The 17,512-nt window shown below is 46.3% G+C and overlaps 1 protein-coding gene across 1 annotated transcript in view; it reads right to left on the minus strand.

Moving 5' to 3' along the window:
- amdhd2 (amidohydrolase domain containing 2) overlaps positions 1-17,492 on the minus strand; it is a 67,313-nt gene extending 49,821 nt beyond the window's left edge. Inside the window, exons 1-6 of the mRNA XM_086001026.1 lie at positions 17,385-17,492; positions 15,523-15,629; positions 14,609-14,745; positions 13,973-14,112; positions 13,598-13,652; positions 12,128-12,340 (exon numbers count right to left, since the gene is read on the minus strand). Coding sequence (XP_085857152.1) covers positions 12,128-12,340; positions 13,598-13,652; positions 13,973-14,112; positions 14,609-14,745; positions 15,523-15,605 — 628 coding nt within the window. The 5' untranslated portion in view covers positions 15,606-15,629; positions 17,385-17,492. The remainder of the gene's footprint in view (positions 1-12,127; positions 12,341-13,597; positions 13,653-13,972; positions 14,113-14,608; positions 14,746-15,522; positions 15,630-17,384) is intronic.
- Between the last annotated feature and the right edge of the window lie 20 nt (positions 17,493-17,512).

Genomic DNA, 17,512 nt, shown 5'->3' on the forward strand with positions numbered 1-17,512 from the left:
GTTGAGTCACCTTTTTAGGTTTATTTTTATGCCAAACCGGTATAAACATGTTCTGGAATTCTTCCATTCTATCTTTGAATGCTTGCCATTGTCTATCCACTGTCAATCCCCCCAGAAACACCACCCAATCAATCTTACCCAATTCCCGTCTCATACCCTCGTAATTCCCTTTATTTAAGTTCTGGACCTTAGTCTCTGATTCAATTTCCTCACTCTCCATCTCGACTGAGAGCTCGATCATATTATGATCGCTCTGACCCAAGGGGCCTCGTACAAGAAGATTGCTGATAAGTCCCTTCTCATTGCACAATACCCAGTCTAAAATGGCCTGATCTCGAGTCGGCTCCTCGACATATTGGTCCAGATAACCGTCCCGAAAACATTCCAGGAATTCCTCCTCCTCAGAATTTTTACTAATTTGGGTAGTCCAATCAATATGTAAATTAAAGTCACCCATGATGACAGCTGTGCTCTTATCGCACGCTTCTCTAATTTCCCTTTTTATGCCTTCCCTCACCTCCATATTACTATTTGGAGGCCTATATATCACACCCACTAACGTTTTCCTCCCCTTGCTATTTCTCATTTCTACCCATACAGATTCCGTTTCATCCGAGTTAATATCCTTCCTTTCCATTGCATTAATCCCCTCCTTTACCAGCAATGCTACCCCACCTCCCCTACCTTTTTGCCGATCCTTCCTAAATATTGGAGAGAGAGAAGGAGAGAGAGAAGGAGAGAGAGAAGGAGAGAGAGAGAAAGAGGAGAGAGAGAGAGAGAGAGAGAGAGGAGAGAGAGAGAGAGAAAGAAATAGGAGAGAAAGAGGAGAAAGAGGAGAAAGAAAAAGAGAGAGAGAAAGAGAACAAGAGAAAGAAAGAGAGAGAGAGAGAGAGAGAGAAAGAGTGAGAGAGAGTGAGAGAGAGAAAGAGTGAGAGAGAGAAAGAGAGAAAGAGAGAGAGAGAGAGAGAAAGAGAGAAAGAGGAGAGAGAGAAAGAGGAGAGAGGAGAGAGGGAGAGAGAGAGAGAGAGAGAGAGAGAGAGAGAGAGAGAGAGAGAGAGAGAAAGAGAACAAGAGAACAAGAGAAAGAAAGAGAGAGAGAGAGAAAGAGAGAGAGAGAAAGAGAAAGAGAGAGAGAAAGAGAGAGAAAGAGAGAGAAAGAGCAGAGCCGAACATCCAAAAACGAGCACTAAACTTCCTAAATCACCTCAAATCTAGCTCCCCAGACACCCTTCATTTCAAAGCCTTTCAGACCCAAGAGCTAAACCCAGAAAAGAGTCCCCTGAGTCAGCTGCTACTGAAACTAAGTACTCAGCCGGACCCTGACCAGCCCCAGACCAACACAGCCGTCCAAACACCAATCCGAGTGAACCAAATCATTAAACAATGCAAAGAAACCTACCTGGAACATTGGAACAAAATAACCGAAAGCCAAAGCAGATTAGAATGTTACCGGGCCCTAAAAAGAGATTATAAACTGGCAGACTACCTCACGACCATCAGAGACACAAAACAGAGACAGACCCTCACCAGGTACAGACTAAGCGACCACCAACTGGAAATTGAAAAAGGCAGATACAAGAAATCCTGGCAGCCTAGAGAGAATAGAATATGCGATCAATGTCTGGCCGGCGAGGTTGAAACAGAAATGCATTTCCTCCTAAAATGCGAAAAATTCAACACATCAAGAAACATGAAAAATTCAACACATCAAGAAACATATTATTCAACAAGCTAAGCCAAACAACCCCAGATTTCAAGGAATTGGATGACCTGTCAAAATTGAGATTAGTCCTGGGAGAAGGAGACAGACCATACCTTGGGGCCAAATATGTAACAACATGTCACAACCTGAGGACTGTTTAAAAGTAAGACTGTTTAAAATTAATATTGTTTAAAAGTAATATTGTATGTACCCAACAAATGTCAAATCGATTGACACCTACAGAATGTTGGAAAACTGTACCTTTTTGCTATGTAAGCTTTGGCAATATGGTTCTCTGTAAACTTTCATGCCAATAAAGCATTTTAATTGGAATTGGAATTGGAATTGGAGAAGAGAGAGAGAGAGGAGAGAGAGAGAAAGAAAGAGGAGAGAAAGAGAGAAAGAGTGAGAAAGAGTGAGAAAGAGTGAGAAAGAGTGAGAAAGAGTGAGAAAGAGTGAGAAAGAGAGAGAAAGAGAGAGAAAGAGAGAGAAAGAGAGAGAAAGAGAGAGAAAGAAAGAGAAAGAAAGAGAGAGAGAAAGAAAGAGAGAGAAAGAGAGAGTCATCACTGGGAGAGAGAGAGAGAGAGTCATCACCGGGAGAGAGAGAGAGAGAGTCATCACCAGGAGAGAGAGAGAGAGAGTCATCACCGGGAGAGAGAGAGAGAGAGAGTCATCACCGGGAGAGAGAGAGAGAGAGAGTCATCACCGGGAGAGAGAGAGAGAGAGTCATCACCAGGAGAGAGAGAGAGAGTCATCACCGGGAGAGAGAGAGAAAAATCAGCACCGGGATAGAGAGAGAGTCATCACCGGGAGAGAGAGAGTCATCACCGGGAGAGAGAGAGAGAGAACCCACAGCACGAGAGAGAGAGCGAGAGAGACAGTGAAAGAGAGAGAAACAGCGAGAGAAACAGCGAGAGAGACGGAGCGTGAGAGAGAGAGAGGAGAGGAAACACCAGCTGGAGAGAGAAAGCTGGAGAGAGAGAGAAACAGAGGCCTGAACCGCGAGACCGGAGACCGGGAGGAGCAGCCCGAACCAGGACAGTAAATAAGAGGCCTGGGGAGGGTGAACCCGAGAACGCGAGGCCCAGAGACCGCGGGATCGGAGACCGGGAGGAGCGGCCCGAACCGGGAAAACGAGTAAGAGGCCTGGGGAGGGCGAACCCGAGACCGCGAGGTCGGAGAACGGGAGGAGCGGCCCGAACCGGGAAAACGAGTAAGAGGCCTGGGGAGGGTGAACCCGAGACCGCGAGGTCGGAGAACGGGAGGAGCGGCCCGAACCGGGAAAACGAGTAAGAGGCCTGGGGAGGGTGAACCCGAGACCGCGAGGCCCAGAGACCGCGGGAACGGAGACCGGGAGACCAGGGCAGAAAACAGCCTGGTGAGTCAAAAAACCCGGGGGCCTGAGACCGACACGACGACGCGAGGAGATCCGCCCAGAGCGCGGAAAGCGAACGAGTCCGGGGCACGGAGAGTGGACGAGTTTGGAGCACGGAGAGAGAGAGCGAGTGAGAGAGTCGGAAGAGGAAAAAAAAAAAAACGGAGAAATAAGTTTTACCTAATTCTACCTAAGTTTCATTTTAGTTAAAGTTAGTTCGGAAAAAGTTTAATTTTATTTAAAATTTAGTTCGAAAAAAACCTGAAAAAAGAACAACAAACCCGCGAGGAAAAGGAATAGAAACCCGAGAGAAACGATAAACTACCCGAACCAAGAGCCTGTGAGAGAAAAAGAGAAAGATAAACCTTTAAGAGCAGCTATATCAAAGATGAACCCCTGAAAAACTCCCAATTTTGGACCTAAAAGTGGGCTAAGGTGGAACACGACACAAAAAAGAGAAAAAAAAAGTTATCTATCTGAGACAAAAAACAAACGACTACAATGAGCAGGGAAATGATATATCCTGAGCAATGCACAAAAAATAAAGCAAAGGAAAAATACAAGTACACAACACTAAAAAATAACCCAGAGATCCTCTACGTTGACTATACCACACACAAAGGGACTAAGCTGAAGAACAACCTCATATTCTACACCGAATACGTCACCTCCTGGAAGGAGACTTTACAAAAACACTACGCATACGTCTCCAGTGAAGGTATTGGCAGTGGAGGCAGACTGAAAATATGTAAAGATGGAAACCTAGATAAAGATGACCCCCTGCTAACCATAAGCTACTACAACAAAAATAGAAAGATCATGATACAGGGGAATGTGGAAAATCTGGACTCCTTCGAAAAGGAATTCCCCCAGTTGAAAACTAAGGCAGACACAAAGAGGACCAATGGACAGGAAGCAAAAGAGAGTCGAACAGAGGATGATGAGAGCCAAGTGGAGGAAGAAGAAGAGAGACCAGCAGAGGAAAACACCTCCCTGTCCATCTCCACCCCCCCCACACCTCTCAACGAAAACAAAATGATGAAAGAGAATCTGGCCAAACTAGAACTTGATTTCAACGAATACAGAGAAACACTGGCCAAGAATTTGAAGGAGGAATTCAAACAGCTAAAAACGGAACACGAGTCCACCATCCACAAGCTGAGAAAGACCATAGAGGAGCAAAGAAATGAGATCAAAGAACTCCGTACTCAACTAAACAAAACGAAGGAGACCGTAGAAAGGCTCAGCAGGCAACACAAACCTCTTAAGGTCCAAAAACCTGAGGACACAAAAACAACACACACAAGGACACAGAACCCGCCGGATGCCACCCCACACGAAGACACACCGAAAGCCACAAACCCCGCTCCAACCAGCCCTCAGTCGAGTCATGCCCAGACTACTGCTACCCAGTCCTCACACACAGGAACACAAAAACCGACAGATACCCCCCCAAACGAGGACACACCGAAAGCCCCAAACCCCGCTCCTGCCACACAACATATCCCAGAAACCCAGCCAACAACCAGCCACCAGGCGAGTCCTACCCAGACTACTGTTACCCAGTCTGAAAAAACAGCCCCTCAGGCGGTCCTGCTGACCGACTCCAACGGAAAGTTTCTGGACCCCCAGAGGCTGTTCCCAGACCATCAAGTCCTGAAAAAATGGTGCAGCAACACAGACCAAGCAATGAAGATCCTGAACAAAGAATCCCTTGGAAGCCCCAAATGGATTGTGATCCACACAGGCACGAACGACCTACGCACCCTACAGGAAGGCACTGCTAGGGCAGTGAGCAGGATGGCGGAAAAGGCCAGCAGGGAATTCCCCGAGGCGCGGATCGTGATCTCCACACTACTGCCCAGAAAGGACACCCCAGCCTATATAATCCACAACACCAACAGGGAGATCGACACGAGATGTTCTGTCCTCCCCAACGTCTCCCTGGCCCATCATCCAAACATCAACACAAGGGACCTCTATGACGAAATACATCTACTCAAACAGCGGATGTGGGTCTTCGCAAGAAACCTCAAACACTGCCAAAAGACGCAGCCCTCCCACCCCCTCTACCATTGGGAGCCCAAACAGGACCACCAATGTCCCCCACCCCCCTTTACAAAACCAACAACAGAACCGTGCTTTTATACCTGACCCAAGACCCCCCTCTAGACCACAGACTGTAGACCAAGAACTGAGAAAGATCATGACGATGCTGAACAGCCTGATAGAAAGCCGGAGAAATTATTAATATTGTTATTTATCATTATCATTATTGTTATCTTATCAGTATTATTACTATTATTAGATAGATATATGTGCATGCCTCATGAAATTTATACTAAATCATCATTTAGCATTATAGACAATAGTGTTTCCACACTCATCCCACAAAATAGGTCCATTTTATTTCGTTTTACTGAACTATATAAATGCGTTCTTTCCACATAAGCTGCTGGAATATCCAGGGCCTCCGCTCCTCAACTTTTGGGATGAAGAGTACAGACCCTGAATTCCTAAAAGCTATAAAAGACATTGATATAATTGTGTTAACAGAAACATGGTGCCAAAAGGACGTGCCGACCCACTGTCCTCCAATGTACCATGAAATCATTGTGCCCTCAGTAAAGAACACTAAAACACGCAAGGGCAGAACCTCCGGGGGAATATTGGTGTGGTATAAGGGAGAACTGGACAAACACATCTCACCGGTAAAACAGGGAAAATCACACGTATGGCTAAAACTAGATAAAAATATAGGAATAGCAAAAAAAGATGTTTACTTATGTGCGATCTACATACCTCCAATAGAATCGCCATATTTCGAAGAGGAGTTATTTGATACTCTCCACATGGAAATCAGCCATTTCCAGGCCCAAGGAAAGGTGATAATATGTGGGGACCTAAATGCAAGGACCGGTTGTGAACCTGACTTCATAGACCCACAGGGAAACAACCATGTGTTTGGCCAGACCCCTTTAGATGTCACACCAGCCATCGCAAATCGGAACAACCTTGATCGTGAAATAAATAAAAGCGGTAGGGAGGTAGTGCAACTCTGCTGAGCCTTAGGCCTGTACATAGTTAACGGTAGGTTCAGAGGGGACTCCCTAGGGAGACTCACATACTCCTCAACTCTTGGGTCTAGTGTGGTGGACTATACAATCACTGACCTGGACCCCTGCGATATCAACTCATTCACTGTCAGGCAGCAATCCCCCCTCTCAGACCATAACCAAATAAATATGTACCTTAAACTTTCTGCCCAAACTACAGACACAAAAAAGGAACCCAGTAAGCTCCATAAAATAAACCAGACATACAGATGGGCCCCAGACAGTGGAGAAAAATTCATCACAGCACTAAAGTCACCTGATCTCACAAGTAAAATATCAAAATTTAAAGAAAACCCATACGAGATCACCAGAGATGGTGTAAACATGGCCATAGAGGATATAAATATGATCTTCCATGAGGCAGCTGTAAAAGCCGACCTTGTGAAACAGAAGAGGAAGCGTCACAAAAGACAAAATAAAAATAAGAAATGGTTTGACCACGAATGCAAAAATGCCAGAAAAGACCTGAGAAAAATATCAAACCAAAAGCATCGCCAACCAAACAATCCGGACCTACGTACTAGATACAATGAAACCCTCAAAAGATATAAACACACCATTAGGAACAAAACACAAAACTATACCCACAAAATACTCGAAGAAATTGAAAACTCCACCAATCCAAAACAATTCTGGGAAATGTGGAATAACCTGAGTACAACACAATTGCAAGCATTACCAATCCAAGATGGCGACATCTGGAGAACACATTTTGAAAACCTCTACAAAGACATCCCAATAAACGAAACAAACCCAAGTCAACATCAGGTCACAGAAAAACTCCACACATTAGAAGCAACAATTAAAGACAACCAAAACCCTCTAGACTCCCCAATCACATGGAAAGAACTGGCCACAAAAACAAAATCTCTCCACCTAAAGAAAGCCTGTGGCCCAGACAACATCAAAAATGAAATGCTCAAGTTCAGCAATATGGAGATGCAGGGTGCGGTACTCAAATTATTCAACATCATATTACGTTCAGGCTGCTTTCCCGATATCTGGTGCCAAGGACTAATCTCCCCCATATATAAAAGTGGAAACAAATCAGACCCAAATAACTACCGCGGCATCTGTGTCAACAGTTGTCTAGGGAAGTTATTCTGCAGTATTCTAAATAGTAGATTACTTGATTTTCTTAACAAACATAATATCCTCAGAAAAAACCAAATAGGCTTTCTTCCAAAACACCGCACCGCCGACTATATCTATACCCTTCACACCCTCATTGAAAAACATATACACCAAACAAAAAATGGGAAAATATTCGCCTGTTTCATCGACTTCAAGAAAGCCTTTGACTCTATATGGCACGAAGGGCTCTATTATAAACTTCTTCAGTGTGGAATAGGGGGCAAAGTCTATGACCTTATTAAATCAATGTATCTGAAAAACAAATGCGGGGTCAAAATTGGAGACAAACGCACCGATTTCTTCACCCAGAGAAGAGGCGTCCGGCAGGGCTGCAATTTGAGCCCGACCCTGTTCAACATATACATAAATGAATTAGCAGACATGCTGGAGCAAAGCGAGTCACCAGGTCTCCGTCTCCTGGATGGAGAAGTGAAATCCCTGTTCTATGCGGACGACCTGGTTCTGCTGTCTCCCACAGAACAGGGATTACAGCAACAACTAGACCTACTCGACAAATACTGCCAAAATTGGGCTCTAACAGTAAATCTAAAGAAAACCAACATCATGATTTTCCAAAAAAGGCCCAGATGTCAGGAAAACAAATACCAGTTTACCCTCAGTGATACCACTATAGGACACACTATGAGCTACACCTACCTTGGTCTAACTATTACAGCATCAGGGAGCTTCAGCATAGCAGTGAATGCACTAAAAGAAAAAGCCCGAAGAGCCCTATATGCAATAAAAAGAAAATTCTACAACATCCAAATCCCAATCAAAATCTGGCTCAAAATATTTGACAGCATAATCCTGCCCATTGCACTGTACGGTAGTGAAGTATGGGGCCCGCTAAATCACCAAAGCTACAGTAAATGGGAAAAACACACAATAGAAGCCCTACATGCAGAATTCTGCCGAAGCATCCTTCGCACCCAAAGAAAAACGCCAACAAATGCATGCAGAGCCGAACTAGGCAGATACCCACTGATAATAAACATCCAAAAACGAGCACTAAACTTCCTAAATCACCTCAAATCTAGCTCCCCAGACACCCTTCATTTCAAAGCCTTTCAGACCCAAGAGCTAAACCCAGAAAAGAGTCCCCTGAGTCAGCTGCTACTGAAATTAAGTACTCAGCCGGACCCTGACCAGCCCCAGACCAACACAGCCGTCCAAACACCAATCCGAGTGAACCAAATCATTAAACAATGCAAAGAAACCTACCTGGAACATTGGAACAAAATAACCGAAAGCCAAAGCAGATTAGAATGTTACCGGGCCCTAAAAAGAGAATATAAACTGGCAGACTACCTCACGACCATCAGAGACACAAAACAGAGACAGACCCTCACCAGGTACAGACTAAGCGACCACCAACTGGAAATTGAAAAAGGCAGATACAAGAAATCCTGGCAGCCTAGAGAGAATAGAATATGCGATCAATGTCTGGCCGGCGAGGTTGAAACAGAAATGCATTTCCTCCTAAAATGCAAAAAATTCAACACATCAAGAAACATATTATTCAACAAGCTAAGCCAAACAACCCCAGATTTCAAGGAATTGGATGACCTGTCAAAATTGAGATTAGTCCTAGGAGAAGGAGACAGACCATACCTTGGGGCCAAATATGTAACAACATGTCACAACCTGAGGACTGTTTAAAATTAAGACTGTTTAAAATTAATATTAAACGTACCAAATGAAGTACAAAGACTGTTTAAAATTAATATTGTTTAAAAGTCAAATCGATTGACACCTACAGAATGTTGGAAAACTGTAACTTTTTGCTATGTAAGCTTTGGCAATATGGTTCTCTGTAAACTTTCATGCCAATAAAGCATTTGAATTGGAATTGGAGAGAGAGAGAACCAAAAGCATCGCCAACCAAACAATCCAGACCTACGTATTAGATACAATGAGACACTCAAAAGATATAAACACACCATTAGGAACAAAACACAAAATTATACCCACAAAATACTCGAAGAAATTGAAAACTCCATTAATCCAAATCAATTCTGGGATATGTGGAATAACCTGAGTACAACACAATTGCAAGCATTACCAATCCAAGATGGCGACATCTGGAGAACACATTTTGAAAACCTCTACAAAGACATCCCAATAAACGAAACAAACCCAAGTCAACATCAGGTCACAGAAAAACTCCACACATTAGAAGCAACAATTAAAGACAACCAAAACCCTCTAGACTCCCCAATCACATGGAAAGAACTGGCCACAAAAACAAAATCTCTCCACCTAAAGAAAGCCTGTGGTCCAGACAACATCAAAAATGAAATGCTCAAGTTCAGCAATATGGAGATGCAGGGTGCTGTACTCAAGTTATTCAACATCATATTACGTTCAGGCTGTTTTCCCGATATCTGGTGCCAAGGACTCATCTCTCCCATATATAAAAGTGGAAACAAATCAGACCCAAATAACTACCGCGGCATCTGTGTCAACAGTTGTCTAGGGAAGTTATTCTGCAGTATTCTAAATAGTAGATTACTGGATTTTCTTAACAAACATAATATCCTCAGAAAAAATCAAATAGGCTTTCTTGCAAAACACCGCACCACCGACCATATCTATACCCTTCACACTCTCATTGAAAAACATATACACCAAACAAAAAATGGGAAAATATTCGCTTGTTTCATTGACTTCAAGAAAGCCTTTGACTCTATCTGGCACGAAGGGCTCTATTATAAACGTCTTCAGTGTGGAATAGGGGGCAAAGTCTATGACCTTATTAAATCGATGTATCTGAAAAATAAATGTGATGTCAAAATTGGAGACAAACGCACCGGTTTCTTCACCCAGAGAAGAGGCGTCCGGCAGGGCTGCAATTTGAGCCCGACCCTGTTCAACATATACATAAATGAATTAGCAGACATGCTGGAGCAAAGCGAGTCACCGGGTCTCTGTCTCCTGGATGGAGAAGTGAAATCCCTGTTCTATGTGGACGACCTGGTTCTGCTGTCTCCCACAGAACAGGGATTACAGCAACAACTAGACCTACTCGACAAATACTGCCAAAATTGGGCCCCAACAGTAAATCTAAAGAAAACCAACATCATGATTTTTCAAAAAAGGCCCAGGTGTCAGGAAAACAAATACCAGTTTACTCTCAGTGATACCATCATAGGACACACTATGAGCTACACTTACCTTGGTCTAACCATTACAGCATCAGGGAGCTTCAGCATAGCAGTGAATGCACTAAAAGAAAAAGCCCGAAGAGCCCTATATGCAATAAAAAGAAAATTCTACAACATCCAAATTCCAATCAAAATCTGGCTCAAAATATTTGACAGCATAATCCTGCCCATTGCGCTGTACGGTAGTGAAGTATGGGGCCCGCTCAATCACCATAGCTACACTAAATGGGAAAAACACACAATAGAAGCCCTACATGCAGAATTTTGCCGAAGCATTCTTCGCACCCAAAGGAAAACACCAACAAATGCATGCAGAGCCGAACTAGGCAGATACCCACTGATAATAAACATCCAAAAACGAGCACTAAAGTTCCTAAATCACCTCAAATCTAGCTCCCCAGACACCCTTCATTTTAAAGCCTTCCAGACCCAAGAGCTAAACCCAGAAAAGAGTCCCGAGTCAGCTGCTACTGAAACTAAGTACTCCTAATCAGCCGGACCCTGACTAGTCCCAGACCAACACTGCCGTCCAAACACCAATCTGAGTGAACCAAATCATTAAACAATGCAAAGAAACCTACCTGGAACATTGGAACAAAATAACCAAAAGCCAAAGCAGATTAGAATGTTACCGGGCCCTAAAAAGAGAATATAAACTGGCAGACTATCTCTTGACCATCAGAGACACAAAACAGAGACAGACCCTCACCAGGTACAGACTAAGCGACCACCAACTGGCAATTGAAAAAGGAAGATACAAGAAATCCTGGCAGCCTAGAGAGATTAGAATATGTGATCAATGTCTGGCCGGCGAGGTTGAGACAGAGATGCATTTCCTCCTAAAATGCGAAAAATTCAACACAGCAAGAAACATATTATTTGACAAGCTCAGCCAAACAACCCCAGATTTCAAAGAATTGGATGACCTGTCAAAATTAAGATTAGTCCTGGGAGAAGGAGACAGACCATACCTTGGTGCCAAATATGTAACAACATGTCACAACCTGAGGACTGTTTAAAATTAATACTGAATGTACCCAACGATGTACAACGACTGTTTAAATTAATATTGTTTAAAGTAATATTGTATATACCCAACAAAGGTCAAAATTGTTTGACACCTACAGAATGTTGGAAAACTGTACTTTTTGTTATGTAAGCTTTGGCAATATGGTTCCCTGTAAACTTTCATGCCAATAAAGCATTTGAATTGAATTGAATTGAATTGAAAGAGGAGAGAGGGAGGAGAGAGAGGGGGAGAGGGAGGAGAGAGAGAAAGAAAGAGGAGAGAAAGAAAGAGGAGAGAAAGAAAGAGGAGAGAAAGAGAGAGAGAAAGAGGAGAAAGAAAGAGAGAAAGAGAGAGGAGAGAGAGGAGAGAAAGAGAGAGAGAGAGAGAGAGAGAGAGAGAGAGAAAGGGGAGAGAGAGAAAGAGAAGGAGAGAGAAAGAGAGAGTGACAGACGAAAACTAGGACAACAGCAGTGCGAGCTGCGGATCCGATGTCCAGAGTGACAGGCTGGTGATCAATCTGTGGGATCGATGGGTCCTCTCTCCCTGATCAGGCAAGTGGGATGACAAAACAACAAACTAAACCAGTACAAGTATAAACCCGCCTGCGACCCTCTGCATTCTTACCCAGCGAGACTCTGATCCCGCGACTGACCAGCTCCCGGATGACCTCTTCGCTTCTCATAAGCTCAGGAGCCAGTGTGATGATTCGGACGTTGGCCAGGGAGCCGTACACGTCGAGCAGATCCTGGATCCCATGCTTCTCAAACGTCCGCAGGTACTCCTCGGGGTGAGCGCCCTTCTTATCTTTGCTAATGAATGGCCCCTCCAAGTGTAGGCCTGGACAACAGGACACAGAGCAAATACTCCTGTTAGAACAGACCAGCCGTGCAACCTCACACACCCTTCCTCATCTGTGGCTCAGTGGGTAGCACTTGAATCTGAGCCAGAAGGTCGTGGGTTCAAAGACCCACTCCAGAGACTTGAGCACAAAATCTAGGCTGACACTCCCAGTGCAGTACTGAGCGAGTGCCGCGCCGTCGGAGGGGCGGCGCCGAGCGAGCGCCGCGCCGTCGGAGGGGCGGCGCCGAGCGAGCGCCGCGCCGTCGGAGGGGCGGCGCCGAGCGAGCGCCGCGCCGTCGGAGGGGCGGCGCCGAGCGAGCGCCGCGCCGTCGGAGGGGCGGCGCCGAGCGAGCGCCGCGCCGTCGGAGGGGCGGCGCCGAGCGAGCGGCGCGCCGTCGGAGGGGCGGCGCCGAGTGAGCGCCGCGCCGTCGGAGGGGCGGCGCCGAGCGAGCGCCGCGCCGTCGGAGGGGCGGCGCCGAGCGAGCGCCTCGCCGTCGGAGGGGCGGCGCCGAGCGAGCGCCTCGCCGTCGGAGGGGCGGCGCCGAGCGAGCGCCTCGCCGTCGGAGGGGCGGCGCCGAGCGAGCGCCGCGCCGTCGGAGGGGCGGAGCCGAGCGAGCGCCGCGCTGTCGGAGGGGCAGCGCCGAGCGAGCGCCACGCTGTCGGAGGGGCGGCGCCGAGCTAGCGCCGCGCTGTCGGAGGCAGTACTCAAGAGCATTGATGTTACCACTTGTTTATTCCTGCTGTCCCCGTACACATTGAATCTGACAGAAACACACAATACGTCTTTGGGTTATCACAGTTGACTATCGCTGAGCCCAAACATTCAATCCAAGGATTTCCACTGACCAACTGCAGCCCCAACAAAGTCTCATCCCATTAATTCTGCTTCTTAGTGTGTGCCCACCCCTTCCAGGTGATTCCCGACAGACAATTGGCCGAAAGGACTTTTTAGGAGTTACTAGGAGACACGACTAAGTTTCTCTTGTGATAAGTGACTCAAGAATATTTGAAAAGAACACGTGAAACGCCCCCTATTGTTGACGAGGCCTCTCGCTCATTGTTAGGCAATGATGTGTAACTGAGTGCCCACCATTACACTTCACCAAACTTCCAGTCAGGCCTCTCAAGCAAGTCACTGGGACCCAAGAGGTCATCGACTCCCCCCGCTCTGTGCTCACCCTGACGGCTGCTTGTGGAGCACTAACCCAGCACGAGGAAGGAAGTGAGCTGCAGAGAAAATCCATAGCCACTCACCCAAAATACCTGCTCCCTGAGGCCCGCCATCCTGCACCTCAATTTGAGGAATAATCTGTAAAGGAAAAGGATTAAAAAATTTTTTTTTTTTAACTATTTGGGAAATCATTCCACAAGCTGGTCCGTTTGATTATATATTTATCTATGTTAGAAATGTTTCTCAAAGCACACACTTCCTGTAAGCGTCACACTTACTTCCTGTAACATTTTACCCATCACACTTTTTTGGCACATGAGCAATGCCATCACACACACAAACACACATCCCTCTCGGCCCATATTTATTCAGAAGCCCAGCCCATCTCTCCCCACACACTGGTAAACTTTGCTCCTCTCATTGGGCCGGGACCCGTGACGTGACGTGACGTGACGCACCTGGTGGTAGATGGAGACTGGCGAGGTCACAAGTGTGGGGCAGAAGGAGGTCACTCCGGTGGAGAGGAGCTTCCGAGCGACTATGGAAACCCCGCACTTTACGTCAGCTGTGGCCAAGGAGAAATCAGATCCATATCCGCCTAGAAAACATGCAACATAACAGTCTTCAGACACAATCCATGGCTTGCAAGACGAACATTCCTGAATAATATTAGGGGTGGACTGACTCTCCCGAAAGCACGTGGGATTCTCACGGATAAGGTGGAGGGGAAAAACAGTGCTGCTAATGATTGGGTGAAGGACATGGGGGATGCGCAAGAGGCCATTAGTGGAGGAATGCAGAGAGAGGGTTGGAGTGCTGAAGGAGGTTAGAGATAAAGAGGGGGGGTGAGGCTATGGAGGGTTTTTTTGAACATGAGGATGAGAATTTTAAATTTGAGGCGTTGGGGGGCAAGGCTATAGAGGGATTTGAACATGAGGATGAGAATTTTAAATTTGAGGCGTTGGGGGTAGGGGGCAGTGAAGGATTAAAGGTGGGGTGCAGGGCAAGACAGCGTGGGGGGGGGGGGGGGGGGGGGCTTTTACCTACTGAGCCATTCAGGGAGGTCCCAAGGTCCAGCTGAACCGTTCACTCACCATTGATCTGCGTGTCGATGAATCCCGGGGCAATGATGCTGCCCTTGCAATCGATCTGAACGTCCGCATAACCTCTCTCATCGAAGAACAGCTTCTCTGGGTTAAGGATCTTCCCCTCACGGACCCAAAGGTCCTCCCTTCAAAACAGACACAGATGGAGCAGAGATCGAGACCTGTTGAAGCACGCGAGGTGGCTCAAGCTTCCAGCTCAATTCTTACTTAAGCTGTCAGCCATGGCTCAGTGGATAGTACACTCGCCTCTTTGTGGGTTCAAGTCCCACTCTAGAGACTTGAGCACATAATCTAGGCTGACACTCCCAGTGCAGTGCTGAGGGAGTGCTGCACTGTCGGAGGTGCCGTCTTTCGGATGAGACGTTAAACCGAGGGCCCGTCTGCCCTCTCGGGTGGACGTAAAAAATCTCTATTTCGAAGAAGAGCAGGGGAATTCTCCCCGGAGTCCTGGGCCAATATTTATCCCTCAACCAACATCACTAAAACAGATTATCTGGTCATTATCTCATTGCTGTTTGTGGGAGCTTGCTGTGCGCAAATTGGCTGCCGCATTTCCCTATATTACCACACTGACTACACTTCAAAAGTACTTCATTGGCTGTAAAGTGCTTTGGGATGTCCAGAGCTTGAGAAAGGTGCTTTATAAATGCAAGTTCTTACTTAACTGCATATAACATCGTTTCTCCCACTGTTCGTAAGGCAATGGCTGAGCTCATTCTCTGGTGCTTATCCAAATGCTAATTCTTAATGTTTGAGATTATGCAGCGAACTGCCGACGAGGTTCTCGACTACAGTCGGCATCACAGCTGCACCCAAGCTTATTCTCATCTCACATCCACACATAACTTGAATTTACATACAACGCCTTTCAACCATACAGGGGGGTGGGCCACATCACTTACCTCTGTAACTTGTGGTCCTTTAGAATATGGCAGTTCTGGAATTGTGTAATTGAGGCATCTGAGACCGATTTATTGGATGGCATTTTTTAAAGGGAGGAACCAATTCCCTGCAAGAGATAATCAAAACGGGTCAGATATCACAGTGCACTGTCACAGATGTGATGAGTCTGACGGAACAGGCTTTGCAGACAGCAGGAAGATTTACCGTACCATTGCACATAAAGACTGCGCCAGCATATAGACCACACCCAAACTTGAATCCTTCCCCCAGTCCGTTTTATTGTATGTATGGGTAAGCCGAGACCTTCATTTGATCTTACAGATCAGCAGTGGGAATTCACCCCCGTTTATACTGGGGGCAGGTTTGGCAGCAATGGGACATTAGCACATGCATTGGTGCAGTACTTCCGGTCCCAACGCGTGAGTACGGACGGTGTACTCAAGCGTGGGCCCGTTGGAAGTGCCGGATTCCAGCATGCGCGGGAAACCGGCATTTCCTCTACATCGAACTAAGGGGTTAAGAGGTCCAATGCGTGCGCGCAGGACTCTGCGTGCACGCGTTGAACTTCCTTCGTTTAGACAGGTTTGCGCGTGTGCAAGGGACTGAACTTTATGGAAATGAAAAAAGGAGGCGTAAGCAGTGGATTCTTGAAGGTAAGTGGTCTATTATTTAAAATTATTACATTTTTTCCACAGCTTCATTGTTTTTAAGGACTTTACAGTAAGTTTATTTTTAGACCCGAATTCGTAAAAAAAAAAAGTTTCAAAAATTTTATTAATTGTTTTAAATAGTTTTTAAAAGTTATTTATAGTTTATTTAATTATTGGGATGTTTTTTTAAATTTTAATTAAAGTTAAACTAGTCTTTTGGGCGCCCGTACTTTTCATGAGTCATAGAGTCATAGAGTTATACAGCACAGAAAGAGGCCCTTCAGCCCATCGTGTCTGCGCCGTCCATCAAGCCCTGTCTAATCTAATCCCATTTTCCAGCATTTGGTCCATAGCCTTGTATGCAATGGCATTTCAAGTGCTCATCCAAATGCTTCTTGAATGTTGTGAGGGTTCCTGCCTCTACCACCCTTTCAGGCAGTGAGTTCCAGACTCCAACCACCCTCTGGGTGAAAAAGTTCCTCCTCAAATCCCCTCTAAACCTCCTGCCCCTTACCGTGAATCTATGCCCCCTTGTTATTGACCCCCCTACTAAGGGGAAAAGTTCCTCTTTATCTACCCTATCTATGCCCCTCATCATTTTGTAAACCTCAATCAGGTCCCCCCTCAGCCTTCTTTGCTCCAAGGAAAACAACCCCAGCCTGTTTAGTCTTTCTTCATAGCTGAGGCGCTCCTACCTTTTACATTCTCATCAGTTTGACAGTCTTTACTATCAAACTCATGAATGAGTTTCCCCTCCCCTGATAGGTGAGCACTCTGTAGCCAGATCCCAGCCGGCACATCGCACTAACTACGCCGCTGGATCAGGTAAGCACATCGCGCCGACATTGGAACCGGGCCAGTGACAGGAAATGCATGCAAGCCCGGGCTTCAGATGTCAGCGCGCAGGGCGAGTGCAGATCGGGGGCTTGCACGCGCAGCAAGCACCCGACCCTAATTTCTGGCCCAACATGCTTGTGGGAGCTTGCTGTGCGTAAATTGGCTGCCGTGTTTCCTACATTACAAGTGACTACACTTCAAAAAGTACCTCATTGGCTGTGAAGCGCTTTGGGACGCCCTGTAGTGCTGCAGCAATGCAAGTTAGTCTTTCTATCCCTCGCCTCCAACCCATCCCTTCCCGGGACAGTACCTCTGCGGGAGTCCGCACTCCCACCAGCCACAAAGCCCTTGAAGTGTTATTTTTGATCCATTACCTCCACCGGTTCTAACCAGCGGGTTGGTTCAGTCGGATCCGCCGGATCCGCTCCCGGTCCCACTCCACTGGCCTCGCATCACATGACTCTCTGGACGCGGTCAGGTGAGCGGCGGGTCACGTGCCCTG

The sequence above is a fragment of the Somniosus microcephalus genome, chromosome 11, assembly GCF_052327205.1.
Source record: "Somniosus microcephalus isolate GS21.2 chromosome 11, FLI_Smic_1.0, whole genome shotgun sequence".
NCBI lineage: Eukaryota > Metazoa > Chordata > Chondrichthyes > Squaliformes > Somniosidae > Somniosus > Somniosus microcephalus.